General features: G+C 37.9%; 2 protein-coding genes across 3 annotated transcripts in view; one reads left to right on the plus strand and one right to left on the minus strand.

Annotated features, from left to right (window-relative positions):
* Positions 1-274: 274 nt before the first annotated feature.
* Positions 275-17,155, minus strand: CNOT7 (CCR4-NOT transcription complex subunit 7). Its single transcript, XM_081220721.1, has 7 exons — positions 16,992-17,155; positions 15,250-15,460; positions 13,200-13,393; positions 9,646-9,807; positions 6,775-6,919; positions 4,330-4,440; positions 275-2,699 (listed from the first exon to the last, which is right to left on the minus strand). The coding sequence occupies exons 2-7, from the start codon at positions 15,364-15,366 to the stop codon at positions 2,571-2,573; spliced, it is 858 nt and encodes a 285-aa protein (XP_081076847.1). The 5' UTR covers positions 15,367-15,460; positions 16,992-17,155; the 3' UTR covers positions 275-2,570.
* Positions 17,156-17,241: 86 nt separating this feature from the next.
* Positions 17,242-26,603, plus strand: part of VPS37A (VPS37A subunit of ESCRT-I) — a 38,149-nt gene continuing 28,787 nt past the window's right edge. The window contains exon 1 of one of the 2 annotated variants that reach the window (XM_081220717.1): positions 17,242-17,666. In XM_081220717.1, the coding sequence (XP_081076843.1) occupies positions 17,542-17,666 (125 nt within the window). In that variant the 5' untranslated portion in view covers positions 17,242-17,541. The remainder of the gene's footprint in view (positions 17,667-26,603) is intronic. The other variant, XM_081220718.1, reaches the window with a different exon arrangement.

Genomic DNA, 26,603 nt, shown 5'->3' on the forward strand with positions numbered 1-26,603 from the left:
TTAGCACAGTTATAATGTCACAGTTTATTAAAATTTGGTAATATAATTCACACTCCAATGTGCCTTAAAAAGCACACCAAAGTGCACTTTTCTTGTTTTGACACAGTGGGTACGAATTGGTAACGTAAACCAATAATGAAATGTTGTGGTTCAGAGATATACATGGCACAGCTGCTGTCGGGTCATGAGATGATGAGAATGCCATGGACAGTTTCTGTCGCAGCTACTCAGCTTTCCCATTGCAGTGCGAAGATAGCCATAGACAGTACATAAATGATGCGGCTGAAATCCAATAAAACTTTATTTATGGATAGTAAATGCTGAATTTCATAATTTTCACATGTCAGGAAATGCTCTTTTCTTCCCCCCAACCATTTAAAAACTGTAAAATCCATTCTCATGTCACTGGCCATACAAAATACAGGCAGCAGGCTGGTTTTGATCAGTAGGCCATAGTTTGCTGATTCTTGCTCTAGTAGATTTAACAGAATATGGTTAAGTCCAGAATTAATGGCTTAGGAACATGAAAAAATGATCAAATATCTTTTATCCAAAAGCTAGGTTTAGTAAAGGTTATAATGTTCCTCTTTGAGAAGTTATAAAATATATTAGTTCTTGGAGACAGAAACCAAAACCAAAAAATTGATACAAACTCTGAAATTCAGCAACTACAAACTGAAATTCAGCAACTACATGGCTATTTAAAAGGCAATCTTTATAAAAGATCAAAAGAAAAAGAAACCAATTAGATACCTGCTAATTTGTGTTGACTTTAAAAGAAGCCACAGTAAGTTATACCAAATGCATTTACTTTGTACATCTTTCAGAATAAATGGGGAGACAGAAGTCAAGTCTTAACATCTAGTTGAGGTATGCATTAAAAAATAAGCCAACACTGTTGAAATGTAGAAGGCTCAGGTTGGTTTTTTCAATTAACAGATTAAAAATCAGCTAGTTAATGAAGTTACTGAGTTCAGTTGCCCAAATTAAAAAAAAAAAAAAAACCACCACAATAGCCCCCAAATATTTCTAAAACAAAATTACTAGTTATCAACATATATAAGAAAACATTTCTGAAGCTTTTATTTACAAAAGCTTTAAAAACAAATAATCCCTCTGTTTCACAAATGTTTTGTTTAAAAAGGACCACCCAGTTACAGCATTGAAGTATCATGAATAAAGAACGTACAAGGGAAACAAACCAATGTGGCTAACATTTGGAGATTTGCTACTACTACTGATTGAAGTGCAGATAACACACATCATAACTTGTAGTCCATCATTCCAGGGCAGAGTTAATGATTACCAAAGTGTCTTCCTATACATGCTCTGATCTGGTCACATATTCTGCATGGCTAAATATTTCACAGTTTCTTTTGTCAATATATATAAAATAGATTGCAACGATATACACAAAAAAATAAACAAGCATTACACTCCTCAGGTAATTTTATTAGCTACACTGTATATAGCTAATAAATTTATACTTTTTGTATTTTGTTTTGCACCAAATCTCTCCATTATTTATCTTTGTAGCAACTATGAAAGCACAAATTTTTTTGTCTTCTAATTTAATCTGGTACAAAATATACCTAAAGACTTGCAATCTTTGGATTTTAATGAAATTGATTTGTGTAACCAACAAGAGCATCATTTAAGTATGGCTATAAAATTTTTAAAAATTGAAAATAAGGGTAAATAGCGATGGAGTAAAAAGCAGCAGATCAAGGGAAGTGTGCTATCATAAAATAACCACAGCTTCAACATCTTGGATACCAGTTTCCGGGCACACACTAAACATCCAATCACAAAGGATTTTTCCTGAAGGGTGTAAAGCTGGTTTGAAAAATTCTTCAGTCACAGAGCAGCCTACACATGCCAATTAGAAACTGACAGACACTAGATGTGCTTGGGAGGTTAAGTACTACGTACAGAAACAGCAGTTACTAAGCTCCTCAGTAGTTTTTTTGTCTTTTTTTTTTTTTTTGTAGTCTTGCTGAATCAACCATTTGCACAATGCATGTTCTATATTCTGTGGGTCAAAAGCAAGTAAATACTGTATAAAGTTGGCAGATGGTCATTTTTCCAGCTAAGAGCAAGAAAAGCCAAAACTGCTGATAAAACAGAGGATTTGAGTCAGAATCACTCTCTAAAGTGCAAAATTGATGGTCCACAATCTCAAATAGCTAAAACTCCTGCAGAATGGGAGACATGAAACAGGGAAATAAATTACAGTCAGTGCTAGTTAATTTAGGAAAGGGAAAAAACAAGCTCAAGTAAGTAAAGTTTATCAAAGTATTCAATATGATGTACTGAATAGCTTTCCCCACTCTCTGTCACACACGCCTACTAACAAGTATATTAAGGCCAGATTTAACCTGAATGCTTTTCTGTTTATTAAGATCTGAGATAGGAATGGTCATACTTAGTACCAAAAGGCAGAAAATAAAATGAGCTATGAAAGAAAAAAAAAGTAATGTCTGTTGTTCAAGGGATTCAACCAGAGATAAAACCTATATACAAGCATGTGTGTAGCTCAAATAAAATAAAAATAAAAGAACTATTTCATGTCATGACTGCTTGTTGGCTTCCTCTTCATATGCATTCCCTGTGCCATTCTGTACATAGGATGAACCAGAACCAAGGCCATACAAATGACCACAATATTTGGCATCATCAATATGATCTTCAAAGAACATCTAAAAAGGAATTTTGGAAGAAAAAAAAGATAATTTTAACCAAAAGGTACCACTGGTAATTTATCTTTCAGCAATGTAAGTACTGACTGTTCATTAACTATGACAGCTCTTTTCTATGGTGCTCCTCTGAAGCCACACGTTTAAATTAAACGTATAAGACTGACTTTCTCAAGAAGTACAGAGCTCAAAAGAAACCAAAGAAAAAGACTACCAAAACAAATGTATAAACACAACGCCTTTCCTATTAACATTCAGACCATTTTTGAGAATTTGTAATGGGAAAATGGCAGGCATTTTTATTCCATTAATTTAATAATACTTAATTATGAGAATGAATAAAAATAGCCAATAATGGGCAGGGGAGGGGAAGTTTAGGTTTATAAGTAGCCTTGAGTCTACGTGCAAGGCTAAGTTGGCTAAAAACAATCAAACCCCAAACATGTCTGGACAGCAAACCCTGAACATTCAGATTAGGTTATTATCCTTAATAAAGCCAAGAAAAATAAAGATAACTAATTAGTAGCAGAGAATCCACCATTAATTGAACCATTAAGGCATTTTAAAATGCACAACTGAAAACTCAGAAGGTTGTCTTAATTCTCTAATGAAGCACTGGGAAGAAGTACAAAACAAAATGTTTACTTGTCATGAACAGCCCAAATCACTTGTGAATCAACACCACTTGGCAAAATAGCTATACGCTTGCTATTGTATGTATTATTAATACATTTCTACAAAAAGTGTTAAATTCCCAGAAGTATTCTCAATCATTTCTTTAATGTCTAAGAGGATATACTCAAAAGAATTCTACAGTGAATATTTTGCAAGAAGGAAAACTTTTTTGTAAGCAAATTCCGTTCTGTTTTGTTTTTGCACAACTGGCTTTCTCTTCTTTGCATTTAGCTACAGTGAAGTATACCTGTCACTTAACCTAAGAGTAGACTTGGGTTCATTAAATTTCATTCTCCCATACCTAACTTCTTTATATTTGAAGAACTTATCTCTGTCTTTTGCCACTTAAGGAGTGTCTGCCCAACATGATTTTTGATTTAACTATTTCAGATTTAACCCCTTTAGAATTCAAAACCTCTTTGTAAGAATCTACTAAAAAGCATGAGTCCTACTCTGTAAATCCTCAAAGAACTGAAGAATGGCAAGAGCAAACAGTATTTTCAGCAGCAGTTTAATACCCAAGAAAAGCCAATGCCAGGGGAAACTTAACATATGGATTCCTTGACTTGACAGAAGCAACACCGATGTGGCCAACAGAAAGTCCTCTGGAGTTCTCCCATTAGTAATGGGTATGACCTTGGATAAAGGCTACTTGCATCTGGCCTCAGTTTCCTCACCTAAGAAATAATATGGTTGGACCTACATGACTTCTAAGGTAGTTTAAACTTTTTATTCTACAAAGAACTTATTTTTTTTTTATTGCCTTCTGAACTACATTTCAAGATGACTTCTGATGACTTTTGATTACTTTCATTCAAGTGTAGTGAGTATGACTTATACGGTACCTATAATTTTATCTTCACTTAATATGTACTTACTGCCCCCAAACTTTTGCCATTAGATTTTAATGTTCTCAACCTAACAACCAACTGAGAAAAATGTACTGATGTCCCCATACTTCTCTCATTTTGAAAAAGGCCATTCCTGTGAGCAGTGAGTCAGATCCTGCCTGATGCTGTGGTCCTATCCGCTCCAGCTCTAACTGTTCAGCAACTTCCTGTAAACCACCCTGCAAGAAAGAAAAATGGCTTGTCAAAAGGAAGAAACATTGCAACACTCGAATTCACAAATTACATAACTTAGACAATGACCAAAATAGAAATGAACTTCAGTATGTAAAGATGGACCTTATGAAGATCAGCAAAAAACAGAGAATGTGAATTACTGATGTATTTGTTGAATGGGAGAGATGTTTATAATTTAATAAAAAATGAGATCCTAATTGGGAAAATTTATCTTCATCATACTCTCTAAGGCACGTGGCAGGCAAATAACTTCCCTAAAGATATGGGGGAAGCAGATCATATATAAGGTAACAGGTACACAGGGTAACATTTACCAAGTATATTCACAGTACCTCTATCCATCCATCAATTATTATAAAACTGACGGTAGGCAGTTACTTTAAATTTTCTTAAGCTTCACACCAATCTATCTCTAAATAGTTTCATCTAAACAATTTGCACAAAACAAAGCTGTTATGATTAGTCAAATCCATAAGAATTCACTAAGTGCTTAACTATGGTTTTGTTAGTTTTAAAAAGTTACGTTGTTACAAGAATACAACTCCTTAGAAGGGTCTGCTAAACACGCTCCTATGTAAATATTGCTAGGATTAAAAGAAAGATAATGAGATTGAAAGAAAGGAAGAGAAAGAATACAAGAAAAGGAGAGAGGGAGTGAGGGAAGGAGAATAAAGGGGGAAAATGGGAGGAGAGAAAGGAAAGAAACATCAGAACCAACGACACACACGAAGAAATTTCTCTAAATTGTTAAGGCCTCTACCACCAAACTAGCCCTTCTCTACATCACAGCTTGAAACAGCGCTTTGCACAGCACCTGCTTCAGAGCTAAAAATAGCACAAGGATTAGGTATCATTAGCAGCTGCTTAGGAGAGCAACAGAATAGGGCCATTCAGTACCACTGACTATAGGTCAGAAAGTACCTTTGTCATTAACCTAAATTTTAACACTGCCAGTAACTTGGGGCATATTCAGAATATCTAATATGCTTAGAAATTTTTCAACAACATACACATAATGAACAATAATTCAGTTCTCTGTTCCCCAAAACTGTCATTGTACAGACATGTCAATTTTAAAAAGCATTTCCACAGCCAGATTAAAACATGTATGCCTTGGATTCTCAGCACACAATACTTTCAGGGGGTACCCTTTCTAGAGTAATGAGGATAACCTACTGTAAGTTCACTTGAGTCACAGTAGTCTCTTCAAATTGCACAGAATTCTGCTGTTCTCTGGTGCTACAAACATGAAGTAATATTTCTTAAAAACTTCCCTGGTTATATGCTATATCCTGTAATGAGGCAAGCAAACTTTGCACAAAAGACCACTCTCATGGTTTTCAGTTCATCTGTCAAAAGCAAAGTTTCCTTTTATTCAATTCCTAAATTATTTCTTTCTGCATAAAAGTAAAACTCTTAAAGTTTTTACCATCTTCTAAAAGTATAACCTTCCTTGCACTTCTAAAAAGCTGGTGAGGAGAAAACTTGATTAACCTTGATGTAAAGTTCTATGAAGCAACCACTTTACATAAATGTTTTTCTTGAATTACAGCTTAAACACAAACACCAGAAAAAACAAAACCACTATATTCCTTAGGAGTCTGTACCCCCATAGTGAATTCATTCTAAGACTAAAGGAGCACTTTTCCTTAATAAAGACACTTTCTTTTCTTTTTGAATTAATGTTCAGAAGTAACAAAATCACTATACACATGGTAAGCAGTGTCAGAATGTAAGCTGCTGTCTAGACACGACCTACCCAATCACTAGCACTTACTACTAACAAGCTGACATCTGTGGGCCAGGGGAGGGGAAAAAAACCCTTTTATCTATGTAATTTACTCCTAGTAACATGACCCTATGACTAGACCCAAGAAAATAATCTTTCACGAAGGTAAGCTGAAGGGGAAACTCTTTTTGCTAAACAACTGACTATATCTGCACATTGCTGGCCACTTCAGACTTCATCTTGCATGGAAAGATTATGTGCGTGTTGCAAGAGAGTGAGGACTTGCACTTCTGGGCCTGAGAGGCTCCGATTCTGTGCTAGTTTATGTTCAGTCTGGCAAGCAATGACAAAAATCTGATCTTCTGTTTAAATCTTGTTGAAAATTTATTCTGCCAATATATATTGAAGCTCTGAAAAAGGATTTCCTATAAACTAGTATTTATGCAAAAAAGGGATCAGATAATGTAACTGCATTTAACATAAAACTTAAAAATAGGGTTTAAATCAACATCCCAACCCAGCACCTTGTAAGTCAGTCACCCATTCTGAATACTGTGCTGATTACAGATAAAGCCATTCGAAGCCTTACTTTGAGATTTTTGCAGCTCTTCATGAGGTACTTCACATCATAAATGACAGGAAAAAACAATCGAAGGATCTCAAAAAAGTCAAGTTCTTCTTCAGGCAAGTTAGAGTTGGTCAGGATTTTGATTAAGTAGCCAAAGTCATAACCACTACAAAAGGGTTAAAGAATAAAGAAGAGGAACCATAAATACCACAGAAATGAAAAGATAAATTTTTTCCTGATACAACTTTTAAGTGAGTCACACTGTAGGCGGAAAAAAAAAATGAACCAGAAAAAAGTACACAGAAGAAAAGAGAAAATAAATATGTTTACAATTATAATGGGAAAATGCCATCCTTTACAGATAGTGTCATTTCATCATTCAGGGATACCAATATACAGAGATCTCTACTACCCTCCTAAGCGTGTAGTCACTAAACTACTATTTTGCTCATCCTTGAACAGAGGACTCTCTAAAGAGTATCAAACTGTCCATAGCAGGTATCTCAAAAAATAAAGATGAAAGGAAACTTGGCAAAAATGTCAAATGACGCAGGAAAACTGGCATTCGGAAGGCAAAAATAATGCATATCTTCCCATCATTTACATAACAAGGTCATACACTTCAAAAACCCAAACAGTAATTCCCTAACAAAGTATCTGCACTTCCCTTAAGTGATTTTATTAATAATACTCTCTTCCCTCAAAATTTTGTTCCTATCTCAATCCCCAAGAGATACTAATGGTAATGTTGAACCTTGAAGTGCAGGTAGTAAAGGCTGACAACTAGTATCTAGAAACTAAAAAACCACAACTCCCACACTCTCAAATCAACACCTCCTCTCCCTACTGTTTGGCTTTTCCACAGCTTTATATCAGTACCTCTCTACACTCCCATGCCACAAGCTACCGTTCCTTTAAGGACCTCCCACAGGATGCCTTCCCTCCAGAGCTCAGCTCCAGCAGATTTCTCAGACAAGCTGTTTTCTTGTACTTCCCTTTAAAGCACATGTATTGTTTTCTCCACGTTTAAAGGGTAGGTGTCACATCTTAAAAAATTTGTTTTCCTTATGGCACATGGTTGGGACTCAAATATTTGATGAGAGATGCTATTTAACATATCTTTCAGGGGAGATTACAAATAAAATTTCAATGTTTAGAATTTTACTTCTTACTTTAAAAAGAGAAAAAAATGTTTTTACATTGAAGACCATTAAGGAATATCAAGGAATAAACAATAAACAGCAGAAACCTTTAAATTTCTGTTAGCTAACGAGGAAGTAACTAACTTTGCTGTCTACCTAAAATATGTCAATATGTTTGCTTAGCATCAATACTAGTAAAAGGAAGATCATATTAGAGTTTAGGATTTATAAATTTCTTCAACTAGTCTTTATCTACTAGAAATAGATTAGAATATGAAGAAAATATTTAATGACATTTAGTAGAATAAAATCTTAACATATCTTGACAAATACTCAAATATATCAGAGTCTAATCCAGACTCTGAACTCTAAGAAGACATGACCCCTTTCTGTTTTTGTTCATCTTATCCTAGTACCTAGCACATGGTATTTGCTCAGGGTATTTTTTGAAAGAAAGAACCTGTCATACATAGTAATAAAAAAACAGGACTATGCTTTCCAGTTCTTTTGTATCTTTATGACCAGGAAAGTAAAAAAAAAAAAACTCAAAAAACGTTCCTGAAATTACCAGAGACTTAAGCCTCATCTCCTGAGGTATAGGCTCAAATGGAGAATAGAGAAAAAAGATGATAGGTGGAAATTAGTATGTTCAACACTCCAACTCAAAAATTACTGCTTAGTACTGCATTGAAGCTGACAATATGAACAGTCCTTCACTATTCTCATTCATTACACAGGCCAGCACTGGAAATTCTAAAGCATGCAGAAACTCTTGTTTTTTTGTTTTTAAATGTGTGAAGTGGACCAAGTATAAGAACATTAATGTATGCAAAATGCAGTGCTTTTTAAAAAGATAACAAGAGGCCAAATAAAATTCCCAAGGTCACTATTAGTCCCCGGGCTGCCAATTTAATTTAGTTTACTTAGATAGGAAAATTCTTCCTCTTACCTAAAAGTCTATATTTACAAAATGGAATTAATTTCCTTTCCAGAAATTCTCTTCAACAATCTGGTTTTATGATAAGAAAGAATTTAAAACTACCACTTATTGAGAATTTAACTGTGTGTAAAGCACTTTACTAGATGCTTTAAATATATTATTATCGACCATTAAAACAATTCTGTAAGATAATTCTTCTAAGTGATTTCTTCCTAACACTCTATTAAAAAAAAACATTAAAATCCACCACAGAGACCCACCCCTAGCTTTCTCTTTGCCATTTTTTTTCCATAGCACTTAATCACCATCTAACAAACCACAATATACATCTCATCATTTAAAAAATTGTCTGCCTACTCCCACCAGAATGTAAACTCCATGAAATGAAAGATTTTACTCTACTTTGTTTGTAGCTTAATGCCTAGAATCTTACCACGGTGCTTGGCATATGGCAGATAATAAATAACTATTTTTAAAAATGAATAAATGTTTTCATCCTAAGGCTTAGAAATGTTAAATAACCCTAGGTAACAAAGGTTCCAAATGACACTGCTGGATTTAAACCAAGGTCTATTTTTCCAGCCTGTACTCTTTCCACATGCAATACTGTCTCTTAGTCTAAAATGGATCCCATATCATTAAATTTATCTTTAAGTAGACCAACATTAGCCTGTCAAGAGTCAGGAGACTGCTATATGGCAGCCGATTTTTTGTGACTAAGCCTGAAATTGCTGACACAGTGACCCAAGTGAAGTGTGAAGCAGCCAGGAAATGGTAACACAAATGCCATTTTCAATGTAATCTTTTTACCTATGAAATGATAACCATTTGACCCCTTCACAGAGGACTACTCCTGATGTCATAAGAAGTTCTGCAAAGTACTGGGTCTCAATTCCTTCCTCCTCATGTTTTTTAAACTGGATACCAGATGTTGTTAGTAGCTCTATGGAGTCTTGGGCATACATGTCCTCCCTGGCAGAAGAAAAAGAAAGACAACATTCAGAAGTGCCATACTTCAAACTGTTTTTCTCCCACTTATATCTACAACTACAGCGCCAGAAATATCAAGAGAGAGAATGGGCTTGGGTCCATTTATTCCAATGCTTCACATATATGGAAGGAAAATACAACTTAAGTACAAAGGTCATTTAGTATTTTAGAAAAATGTTCATCTAGTACATAATCATTCACAACAGTCCAATGGTGAGATTTTCATCTTTACTATCAATTTCATGAGCCTTTCACAAGTTAAGTAAATTTAACTGGGTTTGAAACAAAGGGTCTTCTTCTCACCAGTGGCTACCCCCACAAAGTAAGAGACGTGTTCTTATCGGGGGCTTTCAGTCTCAGCAGCCCTTTTAATGCTGCCACATGGAGCTGCAGCCCCGGGGGTGAAGGCCTGTGTCTATCTCCCAGGATCTCAGCAGGAAAGAGACTGAGTAGAAGACATCTGCTGTGGCTGAGTTAAACCACATTCCGTCTTAAAGAAAAAGGAGATGCCTCCTCTCACTAATGATGAGCCTTTCAAATAGTTCTGATAAGCAGTAAACTGTTTAAAATGAAGGGCTCTGCTAGAATAGCATTAATTTCTTCTTCTAACAGCCTTACTCCTAGAAGATTACCTCCCAAAAGTCAAGCCAGGAAATCTAAATATAAACCAATCTTTCAAGACTTTACTTAAGCCAAAAAGAAAGCCATCTCTAATTTCTAAGCACAAACACACAGGTATCCAAAACATTATATTAAATCAAAAAAGTGATCAAAATGAAAGTATGTTTCTGAGAATAAAAAGTATTCCATGCATTGCCCACTGGATGTTTCCTTTTATTTACTTTTAAAATTGTTGAGAATACTGGTTTTTACCACTTAGCAAAAGAAAATTCTACAAAAGTTTTAATAAAACAAAACCAAAAGGAACATTACACTTAGGCCAAAAAGTATCCTTATGGTCTACTCTCTGGAAATCAATTTACTATTAAATGTCTTTGGAAAAATAACAAAACTAGCAACTGAAATATTTAAAAACAGAGAGGAACCACAATGATCACTGTGAGTCAAAATTCCCTGGAAAATTTCCCTGGAAAACCCTTGTTACAGAAGGGTATCTGAATAAATCCAAGTTTTTTCATTACACAACAGATATTATTGTCCTTATTATACTAAAATAGGTAGCTTAAACAAGCAGAATCTCACTCATCACGCCCCAATACTAAGAGACATGCTTTAGCAGCTATAACCAACCAATGGCATACCAGATTCTTTCTCCAGGCACACATTATTCTGGGCCGTATGTTCACTTACTTTTATTTTAGTTTATTATCTCTCTCTCAATCAGAATTTAAGCTTGAAGAGGGCAATGATTTTTGTCTGTTTTGTTCAATGTTGTATCACCAAGGAGTACTGCACTATTCAAATCAGTATTTCCCAAACCTGACCAATGATAACAGTCACTCAGAGAACTTAGCAACAATATGGATTCCCGAGTCCCAAACCCGGACCTACTGGATCACAGCCTCCAGGAGAGAGACCTGGATGAGCACCTCTGGTGTTTTATGATCAAGTATCAAATTATACTTTAATTTTCATGTACATATCAACTCCAAATTCAGTTTACAGCAAATTCCCAAACATTGTACTTTGGCAATAGAAAGCAGACAGAAGAGGTATAGGAACACTAAGTTATAATGACTATGACCAACCTTCTTCAACACTATGTCCCCGGGGCCTAGCACAGCTGCTGACACACTCATTCTAGGCACTCAATAAAGAAGTCAATTTTCAACTTTCTTCAAAATATCCAAGATTCATGGTGCTCTTTCTCCACATTAGGTAGAACTGGTTTTATCTTCCAACTGACCCTTTCTACTTAAACAATATTTTTCACTGTATCCTTAAACATCTCTTAAGATATTAACATTAGTATGAATGGTAGCAAAACTACAGTAGCCCTCTCTGTATAAGAAAAAAACATCTTTCAGAGATTGTAATAATAAAGCAGTTATTATTAGAACAAGGATGTTTCTAGACAAGAAAAATGTCAACTTTACCAAAACTGAGACACTTAATGGTCACCTACTCACGTAATACGATCACAGCAGTATCTTAGTAAAGACCAATGTTCTAATGATCAGCTTGGAAAAAAGGTAACATGGAACAAATGAAATGGTAAAGAACTGATTTGAAAAAGGGTTATCTTTTGGGAAAAGGATAAAAGGGAATTTTCGGAACTAAAGTATGTATAAATGGTTATTATCAGTTTTAACAGAGATGAGTACCTTTCACCCTCTACCAAGTTCTGGAGTGTTTATTATTAAATTCAACAGAGTAAAAACAAAGAGTCAGGCAAAACATAATGAAATCAGAAGCCATACTATTGCACCATTGACAACACTACCCTCTGAATTCATCAGCCCTGCTTTTCTTTAGATCTTATATGCTAAGTATCACATTACAGAGAATGGAGGTTCTTCCGTGGCACTACCATTAATTGTCCTACAGCTTCTTTTACAATTTTTCAAATCGGATGTTAGATCATATGAAACAATCAGAGGCTGTCAAACAGAAGGACAGTGCAGTATAGTAATGTATTAAATGTATTAAATGTATTAAACATTTCCCTATCTTACAGTCAGTTTGTAAACAATCTGCCCTTACCCCAAAACACTGGAAACTTCCCTAAGCTATCAAGACTACTCGTACCAATGATATAGAAATATTGTGAGTAAAGAAACTGGGTTTTGACCCAGGGCTTGAGTTAGAATTCAGATTCTGAATTGTTTCTAAAAGAAACACCAGGCTCAAAGATACTATTACTTCTCCCATATATAACTTACAAAAGGTTTGGTGGACTGACCTGAGAATATAAACATTGTATAATATTGATTTAAAAGGAAAATGCACCCAAGTTTCCAAGAACTATCTTACCACCTGTGACATGTAATCTACTCATACACTGGAGTATGACCATAATAAAAATCTCTTCACAAGAAGGATAACTATTACAACAAAAACATACATATTTCAAATTGCACTCAAAGTTTGAAAGCAAAATTAATGTTGTAAGATTATTTTTTCTATCAAGAAGTATTCTCAATACCCAGGTTTTCCAACTTTCAAAATAGTGGCAGTCATACTTCTCAAATAACATCTCTAAAACTCAAAGTATTTGCATTTAAGTCTTCTTTAGCCTAATTTTTTTGTCCCATGATAAAAAGAAACGTAAACTTTTGAAATTTTAGGTTTTAAATATTTCCAGGATAATGACACCAAATTCAGTTAGAATTTCATTTGTCATACTTGAGGGAAATTAATTCCTAAAATTAAACTAAAAAAAAATGTTTGGGTTAAATTTATTTCCCACTTACGTCAAATTAAATTTAAAATTAAACTGCCAAGTTGAAGTTCCTGGAGGGTATTCTCCTTGCTCATTCATAAATGTCAGTCCTAGCTGAATTATCTTTAACAAGTCCACATTACACCGTAATAGTTGGTACTGATAGTCAGCATTGCTCCTGAATTCTCCAATGGGTCTTGCAACCACACCTGGAAACTCGGTGTCCTGTAAAATAGTTTTAAGGTTCATTATTTACTAAATGGCTGAAACCACAATCCACAAATTCCTAGAATAAATAATCAATTTGGGGTACAAGTCAAAGAATCCTGTTACAGGTTATATTCTACACAATTCACGTTCAATTGCAAAGTACCTTTTAACTAGGAAGAGCATTACTTTTTAGAACCATAAAAGAAAACTCTGCAAACTTAACGACTTCTTCTTACTTTAAATATCATATTAGTAAAAAACTACTATGTAATAGATACACATAATAATGCAACTGAGTACTCTATTCCCAAGGAAGGGGGAAAAAGTCACAAATTCATGTTTCTTAACCGGTGTGTGAAACTATGCTCACAGTATTCTAATGTTAAAACCAATGAAGAACTGTTTAAAAAGAGCGGAAAAGGCACCATACTTTCCAATTGCTTTTCTGAAGTAAGGTTTATCTAAACACCAAAACCCTCCTAATTTCTTGGGCTAAAACAGTACTCTCTCTACAGTCCAGAGAAAGCACATCCTTTAAAACTGCTGAAAACTGCATGCCACCACTCATTCCTGTAGAATGTTAAACCCATCTCTAATGTTGTCACTCCTTATCATCTGAGAAAGAAATGATCACTATGAATTCCTACTAGAAAAAAAATAATAATTTCATTCTAATTGTAAGTACATCTATTAAATAGGACATTATCTATGTACACGCAAATATTCATATTTTAACCAATCAACCTGCCCCTCCCCCAAAAAAGTATTAATTTATTTGTATTAAATATACTAAGAAAATAATATATCAGTTTAGTATTAAAATTCAAATTAGGAAACTAAGAACAAAACCTAAATACCAACTCATATGAAGCAGTAAAGAAATTAAAACTTTTCTAAGTTCAGTCCAACTCAACAACCACATTTATTGGACGCTATGTGTTATGCTAGGTGTTGGGGAAGAAAGGATGATTAAGACACTAATCTCTTACTTCTCAAAGCTAATAATCTAGAAAACAGTAGAGAAGCCAAAACACAATAGTAAAGAAGCAAAAATAATTAACTGAGTAGACAAGCTAGGCAGATTGAACAGTATATGCAAAAGTAGAAATGCTTAACAGTACAGTGTGTCCACGAACTCCACTGGTAATTAAAAAACAAACAAAAAACTGCAGATCAACAATACTTCACTGGGAGATGTGAATTTTTTTGTTTGAGAAAGACATTCAGGAGTTCCATCTGGTATTAATATTAGGCCTTAATGTTGCTAGGAGCAGACCTGGCATTCACAGCTAGGTCCTAGCATTCCTCTGCTGAATATAAACAGTTTCACACTATAACATCAGACAAGGCCAGTCTGTAATCATGACTGAACATACGCAAAAACACAGACATTTGTCCAAACCACAAAAACGACCAAACATCTTTCTATCTTGGCTGAGTGACTGCTGCTGCTTTATAGCTTTAGCCTCACTCCAGTCTTCTCTCATTCTAGTTGAGACTCAGTAAGATACCCTATCATGGAATTACCCAAGCTTACTAACAGCATCCAGTTCAGAGCAAAGCCCTGCTTCCTTACTCCTTTCCTAAAACCACCTGCCACAAGCCCAAACCCTAAAAGTCCTTTCTAACACTCTCTTACTCAAATGCCCCATGGTTCTAAGAATGCATCTTCCCTCAGTGCAATGAGTAAGAAACCCAACTTGTCATATTACAGGTGTGTTCTTGGTGGTCTTTAGTTGGGGGTCATCGACAAAATTCTTTTTATAATTAATCACTAAAAAAAATCAGCCAGAAGGGTTGAATTCAAGATGTTTAAAATCCCCTTTCCTCTTTCATAAAAAGCATTTTAAGGATTTTGCTCATAGGCATACCATAGCAACATAATTATACTTTCGGATAACTTGACGAATTTTCTTCATCTCTTCATCCAGGTTGCAAGCCCAAACTTCACAAATTCTTTGGCTATGATCTACAGTCGCTGCTGGCATAGTGAGGGCACAAGGAGTCTAGCTGCCAAGCATCAAAATGTTATACTTGATTGAAGATTTGTTTCGTAAAATACTTTATCCTTTATTTATGTACCTGTCAAAATAAGAACCAGCTTTATGAGGAATCTGAATCACAGAATAATTGAGTTGACAGAAACCTAAGAGATTATCTATACACAGTCCTTGCTTTATAAGAAAACCAAAGTTTAGAAAGTGACTTGTCTAAAGTCACACAGCTAATCAGTAGGAGAAAAAGGACTACAACATAGGTTTCCTGGTTCTAATATGTTATGTAAAAACAGTGTTTTTTGTGTACATACTAATCATTTTTAAAATTTTTTCATTACTTAAAAACTGCTCTAAATTCAACTCACTCTCTGAATAAAACTTTATAAAGACATCCCTTTCCAGAAAAAAAAGGAAAAGTAACATGCTGATATACATGTGAAAAGATCAGATCAGATGTTACTAGGGCAAAGATAGTATTTGCTTTTATTCCTCATTAACTGAACATTCAAAGTCTGATTTAACTACAAAATCTACTGGAATTTATTCAAGTCAGATTGGAGGGGCCAAAAGTAAACCAATTAAAAAAAAAAGTTCTGCAATAAGTAACAGCCACAGAAACTGTTTCCATGTCTGTAACTGTGGATGGGAGAAAGCAAGCAAGCAATAGAGGGTCTGCATTTCAAATTGTTTCTTTCTAATGTCCTAAAAACCAGAGCATTTCCCCTGGTTACCAAACACACATGTCACGTTTCTGGTCCCTAAACACAGGTTTCATGGTATATAATGATAACAGTACAGACCAACATTTTGACTCTTGAGCAGGGAAATTCCAGATGCGCTTTCATTTTTCACACAACTTTGAAAAAAATCATAACAGAAAGTGTAAAAAAGGGAATTATGACCTCCCCTTCCAAACTATGCAGTCACAAATGGAACCTCGAGTGCTCTAAGAACAGAAACCAAAGATCCAGGGGCCCATTCCTTTATAACCCTCTTCGCTACACACACACACACACACACACACACACAGGGGAAAGACCCTGTAGTTGAACATTGCTTTCCTCCACCTCTCTCTACTACAGTTCCAGAAGCCCCGAAGAGGCATCAGAGGCCCTCATTACTGGAGGTAGCATCTCCGAACAGCGGGTTCCCAACGAAGCGCGAGGACAGTACAGACACACATCTCCGAACAGCGGGTTCCCGACGAAACGCGAGGACAGTACAGACACACTCAATTCACAGATAACACTCTTCCCTGGCAGAGAGCCAGAGCGAAGGTGCTGATAACCATTGACCGGAGCCGGATGGACTCCCAAGCACCGTTGCGTGAAGGAATACGAGAAGCTAAGGATCTAGGCCACCGCCCTCCACTCCCAATTTCCGCCCCACACCATCGAAGCCCCAGGTACAAAGCCTTCGCGTCATCACTCCGCGCCACCCCGTTGACATACCCCCAGCCCCAGTTACCCTCCCCACCTCCACCCGCCGCCCAGCCCTTTCCTTCGCCAGCCGCGCTCCAGCTGGCGCCATCGCGCACCCGCTTAGGTTCGTTATTCCCGCCCCCTTTCTACTTCTCCAACCCGCCCCTCCCCCCGCAAGTCTGTGCCAAGATCTACTTGTGTCGCTGAGCTCGCGCTTCTCCTCCTCCTCCTCGCCATAGAGACAGCACCCAGCGGCGGCGGCGGTGGCGGCAACGGCGGCGGTGGCGGGTGCCCCATAGACACCTCTCGCCCTGTAAGGGGGAAAGGGGAGCCGGAGCTGCGCCGCACCGCGCTGCGCCGTCGCTTCTCGCACGTCCGGGCGGGGGCGCCAGATGATGACGCGACACGCAGAGAGGGCGGGGCACGCAGGTGACGGAAGCTGGGGTGGTGGAGAGCTGGGCGGTCAGGCGTCCTGACTGGCTGGTTGGGGCGTCAGGGCCAGGAAGGGAGGACTGCCGGTCCCGGGTGGCGAGTTCCCTGTCTCCAGCTGTCCGCAGTCAGAGCATGCCCCCCTGACCCCGAGGACCCCCGGCCGGGATTGCTTAGAAAAGACGCGGCTCCCCAGCACTTGGGCTGGGGCGTCCCTGCCCGCTCCTCCTCTGTCGCTGGGGGAACCGCCGGGCTGAGCAGCTGGGAGAAGCAGGCCAGAGCCTTCTAGGGCCTCGGGCCCGGGGACCCGTGGAGGATGAGCTGGCTCTTTCCCCTGACCAAGAGCGCCTCCTCCTCCGCGGCTGGGTCCCCCGGTGGTCTCACCAGCCTCCAACAGCAGAAGCAGCGGCTGATCGAGTCCCTCCGGAACTCACACTCCAGGTGACTGGTCGCCGCCTCTCCGACAGGAAGAAAAAGTAGGGCGGGAGGGCGGGCTGGTCCTAACTACACTCGCAGCTCCTCAGGCCGACTCCCGCCAGCTGCCGCCTTTTGACCTACCTCCCTTCGTCCTGCCTCTCACGCTTGCTCTCCCATCCCTGACCCACGTTCAGGATTTTCTTCCGGGCCCTCCTTCCCTCCGTCCCGCCCCACCACTGCTCAGCTCCTGTAATTCCGATGTGCTCATCCCTCCTGACACAGCGCTGCTGACTGTAATCTGTCTCATAGTCTGTCTCCAGTACGCCTTGCTTTGCCCGGCTTCCTCACTAATCTTTCCCTTTGCCCACCTGTTTGCCGCGTTGGCAGAATTGTTAAAATTCTGTACTTGGGTAAAAAGAATCGTGAAGAGTAATCTCCAAGTTTCACAAATAGTGGACCATTTTTGAAAAAAAACAAAACAAAACTGTTTCAACATTAAAGAAAAGGGAAGACAGTTTTCACCAGTGAGTTCTTCTCTGGGAGTGAAATACTCAATCCTCTGAGGTCTCTAATAGAAGATTTACCCCGTTCTAACCACCTCCCCCCAGCTGGCCACTATCAGTCTCTGTTCATTTCTCACTTTGTTATTCTTGTTCCCACACTCAGGAATTGCCTTAGAGTCATCTTGATTGTTCTGTTGGCGTTGTATGAGTTGTTCATTTTCAGCGTGGTCAGATTAGAAATATTTTGCAATTCAAATTAATTCAACTGTTTTTATTGTAAACTGGTTTGCTGCAGCCCTTTATATTGCAAAAATCTGTGACCTCTAGTGGTTTTCAAAAATTAGAACTGCCTCTTTATATTATATGAATTATGCAAGTATATTTATTTGAGTGTCAGCACGTATTTTAATGTAAAGATGTCAACATCTTAATAGACTTTTCATACATTTAAAATATATATATTCGGAGATATTAAAGTTGATTAATTCCTGTTGAAGGAACTTCTAGGAGCCATTTTATCTGTTACACTAAGGATTTTTTCCCAAGCAAGTTATAGTGTAGAATAGTTTTAACTTAGATACCGTGTTAAAAGCAAAAATCACTGCAAAATGAGTTTGGCTAAAATGAGGCCTATTACTGATTGAACTTCAGGTGTTTCTTGGTTCTTTGTCTCAATTGTTCTGCTTGTTGAGAACTTTAGAAAGGTGAGAATTTGTGGTATTAAACGGGAAAGAATGGCGTGGTATTTGATTTAATGGTGGCTTTCTTTTTGGAAAATTAAGTTCATAGAGTTCTTACAAGTCAGTCTTGCTCCAAATAGTGTTCTCTACTAACCTGTAAGAGCTACTCTTACAAAATATGCTTATGAAATAAGGTGACTCCTTTTTAACAAACAACGAAAGTTTGTCTCCTTAGAAGGCATCACCTTGGAAGACTGTATACTATGCTAGTACTACTAGTGCCAAAATACTTTTTAGAACCATACTTTTGGAATTAATTGCTTTTAAGCCTTTAGTGTATTCTGTTAGATATTCTCACTGCTGGCAAATTTTTATTCTTTGAGGTTGGAGTTGAATTTTTCAAATATTCCAAAATCCCTTGCTTCTAAGGCTGGTAAATAAGGAAAGCGATTGATGTGAAATTTATTGTATATATTTTTGGCCTTCCAAATAAGGTGAGATTCTAAGGAAGGAATTGCTAATCTAAGGAGTTCTGGAATTGGCTTAAGAGGATCGGTAAATACTCTGAGTCAAATGCAGAAGGGCTCTATTTTGTTATTTTTTGAGCCAGAAATTATGGACATAATCAGACATGTGATATTACCTACATATTTGTAATGTTTTATGAACAGCTAACTTTAAGTACTTGATTCCTTTAAGTTCTTTTATAAAAATATTTGAAGTTTTTATTGAAATATTTCACATTTATAAACTATACTTGGATAATTCCGGTGACAGTTAAGGAGGTCATGTACTTCCATTTTTCAGAGAATGGTACGATCCCCGAAAAAATGTCTTTACCTATTCTTGTTAAGTCTGCCCTTTGAACTCATGACATACATTTTAAAGCTAGCCGGTAAAAATGATGTATGTGTGCAGTATCTGAAAATATGTTGCTTGAGTAACCAAATTCAATACTACAACTTATGCTTAAAGATTTTTGTATAAAAAGACACTGCGATTGGTTATTCTGAAGGTGCACTTTGTAGAAGTTCAAAGAATGTTTCGAACGGTATTTTAATGAATAATACAAAACTTCCTCAGTTATGAGTATTAATATCTTGTTGCGTGCTGCCCACCTGCCTCATGTTTAATACTCTATTCCTTCTCCAAATATAGGGTCAGTAGCTCTTTCTTCGCCATGAAAGCATCTGACTTCTTTTCGACTCCTCAATAACCTTTCCCACCCCCATTCTCTCATCTACCTTCCAACTCCTTATAATGAAAAAAAAAAATCCCACTTCAGGAAAGAGTCTCTTTAATTCCCTTTCTCTAATTAATGTAAGCTTCTTTTCAGTTACCTTAAGAAATTCCTACCTCCTCATCTTCCTCAGGCCTCTCCTAAAGGTTAGCTGAATTTTATGTGTATTTATTCCTCATCTAAGTCTTACTGGTAAGGCAGGGCAAATGGGACACTGTCATAATGATGACCAAAAAAGTGTTTACCCAGAATATAATAACATTTGTCTGCTACGAAAATGGAAACAAAGTTATGTAGATTACTAGCCTCAAGAATTTTATTCCACCTTCTAAATAACAGTGATCACAGTATTCAGTTTACCACTAAAATTTCTGACTTTATGGGCAGGAGTAGAACTAATTCTGTTGTTTCTTTTACTTCCTAAAGAAACTCACTCTAAGAGACACTGTTGATTTCCCATCTAAATCCATTTCTTCTGATTTCTTGGAAGAACATTGTTTTTATATGGGTTCCTGGTCTGCGGGACCAATTATTTAATGGAGGCTGTGCTCTTTCAACCTGCTTAGGTAAATGATGATTGTTTACACCAATGATGGTGGTCTCATTCCCACTGCTAGTTATTGTGGAAGCAAGACACTTGACCTAATCTTAGTCAGTTGTGTGGGTTGGAGAAGAAGTCTGCTGGGGAGCTGCTCAAAACATTTTCTTAGTAATAGAAGTGTCTAAGAGGAAGTGCTTCTTTGTGTTTTGGATATCGTTGTGTTACATGGGACGTCTAGAACTGCTTGGATCATGAAGGAAGCAGACTGACTACTGAATGTGGTAGAGTAGAAAGATGGAAAGTCTGTGATAATATTGTGATGCTGAATTAACCAGATCTGGAAACTTCCTTCCTCCGGACTTCTTGCTGTATAAGATTATAGGATACATATACATTTGTATTATACATACAAATAACCCCTCACTGTTTAAGACACTTCCGGCCTGGTTTTTCAATTATTGATACTTGCAGTTGAAACTGCCCCAAGTGATACTCACTAATCCCAGTATTTAAAGATTCTTCGGAACTGAAGCTGTTAAGTATCTCCCTGCATTGACCCTGCAATCAGAAAATACTAAAACCTGATGGTAGCCCAACAGTTACTTTACCATCCTCACTATCCTGGTTTTTCCTCTCTCACAGTATCTACAGTTAATTAGCTTCTTTATTATTTTATTTCCTTAGCTCTGAAGGAACAACCTGGAGCTGTGTTGTAAATGGTAATTGTTATCTGTAATTAACTATATAAATTCAAAGTTACACAAATAGCACGCTTTCTTTGTTACCTTTTACTTAGGGAGATCAGCTCTCTCAAGTAAAGGACTTCTCCATTTTAATAATCAGTTAGCTATGTGGTAATTCTGGTGCTATTTTTATTTTATATTTAATCAGAAAATCTAATTTGGGAATTACTTTTATTAGAATTGCTTTCTTTTTCACTCTGGTATGAGATACTAGACAAAATGAATTTGAGGAACGTAAATGCAAACAAGCAAAAATTATTGACATTGGGAAAAGCAACATGACTTAGGTGAAGTCTGAGTTCCAATTCCCATCTGTAGAATCAGGAATTGTGATTTTTATGCTGCAGGATTGTTGGTATTTAAGTAATATATATAAACATTTATTAGAGTATCTGACACACAGTAAACAGGCAACAGATTGTATTCCTTCCTTCCACTGCATAGAATCAGTGTGCCTGGAACCTTTGCCTCTTAGCCTACGTGGATCTAGCCAGCTTATTGTTTATGAATTGCTCACAAGCCTACAGCTCATTTGCCTCTGGCAGGACTACTCCTGACTTTCCATTCAGAAAGCAAGTCCGGTCCAGAGAGTTCTTTTCTTCACAAATGAAATGTAAGATTTCATTTTGAAAGATTTCAGCCAATACCTGTAAAGAAACTAGGATGTTATCTGACACACAGTAAGTACTGTGTAAATGCCAGTTATTTTATCTTTGTATCTTCAGTATAATAGTGCCAACCTCATAGTTTTTAAAAATGGTTTTGAAATCTTCTTTGGTCGCCAGTCCTTGGATATTCTTTCTGATTACCCAGATTTTTCTAAAACACCTTATAACGTCTTTGGAGAGTCTGCTCTTGTATCATTTTCTGCCCTGTAGCTGTTAAGTTTAACCCCCTGTCCCCAGGTGTAAGGCTGTGTCTCCTGTAAACTCGTGGCTTTAGATTCCAAACCTTTCTTTCCGTAGTTTTTTGTTTTTGTTTTGTTTTTTTTTTTTTTTTTTGCGGTACGCGGGCCTCTCACCGCTGCGGCCTCTCCCGTTGCGGAGCACAGGCTCCGGACGCACAGGCTCAGCAGACATGGCTCACGGGCCCAGCCGCTCCGCGGCATGTGGGATCCTCCCGGACCGGGACACGAACCCGTGTCCCCTGCATCGGCAGGCGGACTCTCAACCCCTGCGCCACCAGGGAAGCTGCTTTCCGTAGTTTTTACTGTCAGCTCATAAGGACTCACATGCAAACCTGAGAACACAAGAAGTTTGCAATGAGAGGACATGTGTGTATGTTTTAACCTGTCTAGTGTTGTATTGTTTTAATAGACCTGTTGTCGACATAATTTGAGATTTTTCATTAAAATATCCAAATTTCCAACTTTTAGAAAATCGATTCGATTATTTAGGGCAGTTTTAGGTTCACAGAAAAGTTGAGCAGCAGGTACAGAGATTTCCCATATAGCCTTTGCCCTCTGCAACTTCTCTTTTAAAATAGAAAGATCTGGCAACAGTCCCCACATAACAGTGCTTTGCTTTGAGCTTAAGAGTAGCTGTCCTGTTTACTGGGCTGGGCTTCTCCATTTTACCAGCTGGCAATCACACCCTTTTGTACTACAAGCAACTGCCTTCATGCATGTACCTTTCTAACTCTTAAAGGTATTTGAGAGTAAAATTTTCTTGTGGAAAATCGAGTACTAAATCCAGTACTCTAGAATTTCTAAAAGGCTTTAATATGCTAAAGTGCATCAGTCTTCTCCAAGAGAAGGATACAGTCTGAAGCATCTTCCAAGCAGAGCACTGAACCATCTATTTGAGCTATTTAGCTATTTATTTTAAATTTCCAGTTTCTTAATTATTGAGAATGCAAATGTTAATAAGGAAGAACCTTTGTATTCTATTGCAAGTTAACTACTAAAGGGATGTTGCCTATTAGCTTCAATTATGCTTCATGGCCCATATCTGGGAGCCCTGCCTCCCAGGTAAAGAGCATTAAGCTCTTTACAAAATACCTTTGTTTAGCTCCTGAGCAGGCCCATCTGTGAATGACTACAGGGAGGAAGGAATTAACACATCCCCTCCGGAGGCTGACCGGAAACAGGAAGTGTTTGGCCTTACTCCCTCCCCTTTTAGTATAAAAGAAGCCCTAACTCAGGCAGGATGGTTCTTTGGGGGCGGTGAGTCCACCATCTTTTTTATCTGCTGATCTTCCAAGTGAAGTCGCTATTCCTTACCGCAACAACTCGTCTCTCAATTTATTGGCTTGTCGTGCAGCGAGGAGTTCAAGCTTGGACTCGGTAACACAAGGGCTATTTTCTTTTGTTCCTCTGAGGGTATTAGACAAATTGATAGTCTTCTGTTTGCTCATTTAACTCTGTTTCCTTGAAGTTTTGTGTTTGGGGCTTGTTGAGTTTGGTGCACGCTTTGCGTGGTTTTGTTTTGTTCAAACCTTTTCTGTATTTGAGATTCCTGGTTGACTTGTTTGTAGATATTTAATTCTGTTTATCATAGCCTGCCTCAGGTGATAGGTGAAAAAGAATGACTCGCTTTGTTATGGGCCAAGCTGATAGCGGTCTTTTGGAAATGGAGGCTTCCTGGGAGTCAGTAGCTTCCTAGGGCACTGCTACCTTAAAGGCTACAGCCCCATGTTGTTCGGGGGCAGATCTTACTGCTGTCCGCTGGTCGGAACAAGCAGGGCACCGGGGGAGTGCTCCAGCTTCCTGCTGGTCCACGTGTGCCCGCACTCTCTACCCTGAGAGGCGCTCCTGCCCTGCCCTCCACACTCTGGTTTGCGTTGAATCGGTTCTAGGGCTTGGAGGACCTTCAGACTGCTCCTACTTTGCGTTGGTCTTATGTTTTGGGTCGTCATTAGTTCCTGTATTTATTTTCTTTCTTTTTTTTTTTTTTTTTTTTTTTTTTTGCGGTACGCGGGCCTCCCACTGCTGTGCCCCTCCCGTTGCGGAGCACAGGCTCCGGACGCGCAAGCCCAGCGGCCATGGCCCACGGGCCCAGCCGCTCCGCGGCATGTGGGATCCTCCCGGACCGGGGCACGAACCCGCGTCCCCCGCATTGGCAGGCGGACTCTCAACCACTGCGCCACCAGGGAAGCCCTCTTTTTTTTTTAACGCTGATCTTTTCCTTAAATCTCATCCCATCTTTTTTTATCTTTCTAAGATTCCTCAAAGCTTCTTGTCAGTTTATGGTACTATTTGCTTTCCAGCACTGTTACTGATTTGCTTTTTAAAAGTCAGCTTTGATATTTCCTGGAGAAAATGGGATGGGAAAGGGAAATTGTCCCTTCATCTACTGTCTTGAAGCATCTAAACCCTTTATTGGAAAGGGTCACCTAAAAACTCTCCCTTGAGCTACCCAACACTGCCAGAGATGCATGAAATCAGTATCTTGAATTGCTCTTTTTCAGTCACTTGATGTGCTGTGTGCCCCCATCAGAGCAAAGACCACACTATTTCCATTTCCTTGGAAGATGCTGGATATATGGTAGCTGTTCAGTTGAACCTAGTCTTAATTACAAAATACAAGTTTACACAAAATACAAAGTAGGGAGATAAATGATTGTTCTATAAAAGGAATCTTTTAACCGTAACTAGTGCCTCTCTTGCATTTCAAGATCTGCTTGTTTACAGTTTTAGGGATTTAGGGACTATTAAAGAAATGTGGATGACGCATTCTGACAAAGTTTTCTGTTGTTGCAGCTTTCTTTAGTCCTGAGCCACTGAAGTAAAGCCATAGTAATTCACTGCTCTCAGAGAACCTAGAAAATAAAATTATTAATGGAAGGCTATTTAAATTTCCTCTGGTGTGATTACAGTATTACTTCAAAGTGTGTGTATATGTGTGTTTACATCCAAAGAGTACTTACCTGTCAGCATAAAGATATGGCTATATGGCTGTAAGAATGTTTATCAAAGTAGGGTTTATAGTAGTAAAACTTGGAAACAATCTAATTATTGATGCCAAAAACTCAGCCTCCGTGCACCAGTGCCAAATCAAATCTCGGAGACAAGAGTTTTGGAGGAAGTAGAAAAGAATAGCTCCATTGCCTTGCTAGGCAAACAGGGACATAGCAGGCTGAGAAACTGTGTCCCAACCTGGGAGGATTTGGTGAGTTTTATAGCAGTGGTTCAAGGGCGGAGTTGCTAATAAGGATCAGGGTGTGTGCTGGGCCTGCACTCCTTTAAATTGGCCTCAGGTGGTCTCCTCCCTTGTCTCTGCATCCCCTCCCTTCCCTGATTAGCAACTGCTCTGAATCTGCCCTTTAGAATTCAGGGAAGGTAATGGAGGCTGGAGTCTATTCCCTACAAACAAGAAACAGAGGACACAGAAAGGCTTCCAAGCCCAGGAGCCCCACAGGGTCCTGCTCAGTTTCAATATCTATTAGTATGGAGTAGTTTAAACAACATACTAGAACATTATGCAGCCATTTAAAAATATTGTAAAATAACATTTGCTGATTTGGAAAAATATTTTTTTTTCTAATGAGAATGAATTATTTTCAGAATAACTTTTTAAAAGTTATTTGAAAATAGCAAAAACTTCAAAATAAAGTTGTGATAAAGATTCAGGGAATGATTCTTGTTTTAATTTAGTAGAACAAATATCTGCCGTTTTGTCCAACACAGCTAGTGTAGAGGAGGAAAAAGCTTTCCTTGATGCTCTTAGGGTCCCTGGCTGGGTCTGAAAATTAAACTGACAAAGACAGATTAACAGGAGAAAAGCATAGAAATTTAATTAATATGAGTTTTACATACCAGGGGGGCCTTCAAAAGGAAATGGAGACCCAAAGAAACAGACCTGAGTGTTTTATGCTGGGTTTGATGAAGAGTGGACAGTTGTGGAGGAATATGATGGGTTAAGGGGTATGAGGCACGTCTTGGAGATATTGCGGGTTCAGTGCCAGACCACCTCAATAAAGCAAGTATTGCAGTAAAGCATGTCACATGAATTTTTTGGTTTCCCAGTGCATATAAAAGTTATGTTTACATTATACTGTAGTCTATTAAGGTTGCAATAACATTATATCTAAAAAACAATGTATATATTTTAATTAAAAATACTTTATTGGTAAAAAATGCTGTCATCTGAGCTTTCAGCGAGTCGCAATCTGCTGGTGGAGGGTTTAAAATATTGCAAGAATTACCAGTATGTGACACAGAAACATGAAGCGAGCAAATGCTAGTGGACGAATGGCACCAATAGACTTGCTCTATGCAGGATTGCCACCATCCTTCAATTTGTAAAAAAAAAAA

Source organism: Mesoplodon bidens, assembly GCF_964165515.1.
Source record: "Mesoplodon bidens genome assembly, chromosome: 20".
Taxonomy (NCBI): domain Eukaryota; kingdom Metazoa; phylum Chordata; class Mammalia; order Artiodactyla; family Ziphiidae; genus Mesoplodon; species Mesoplodon bidens.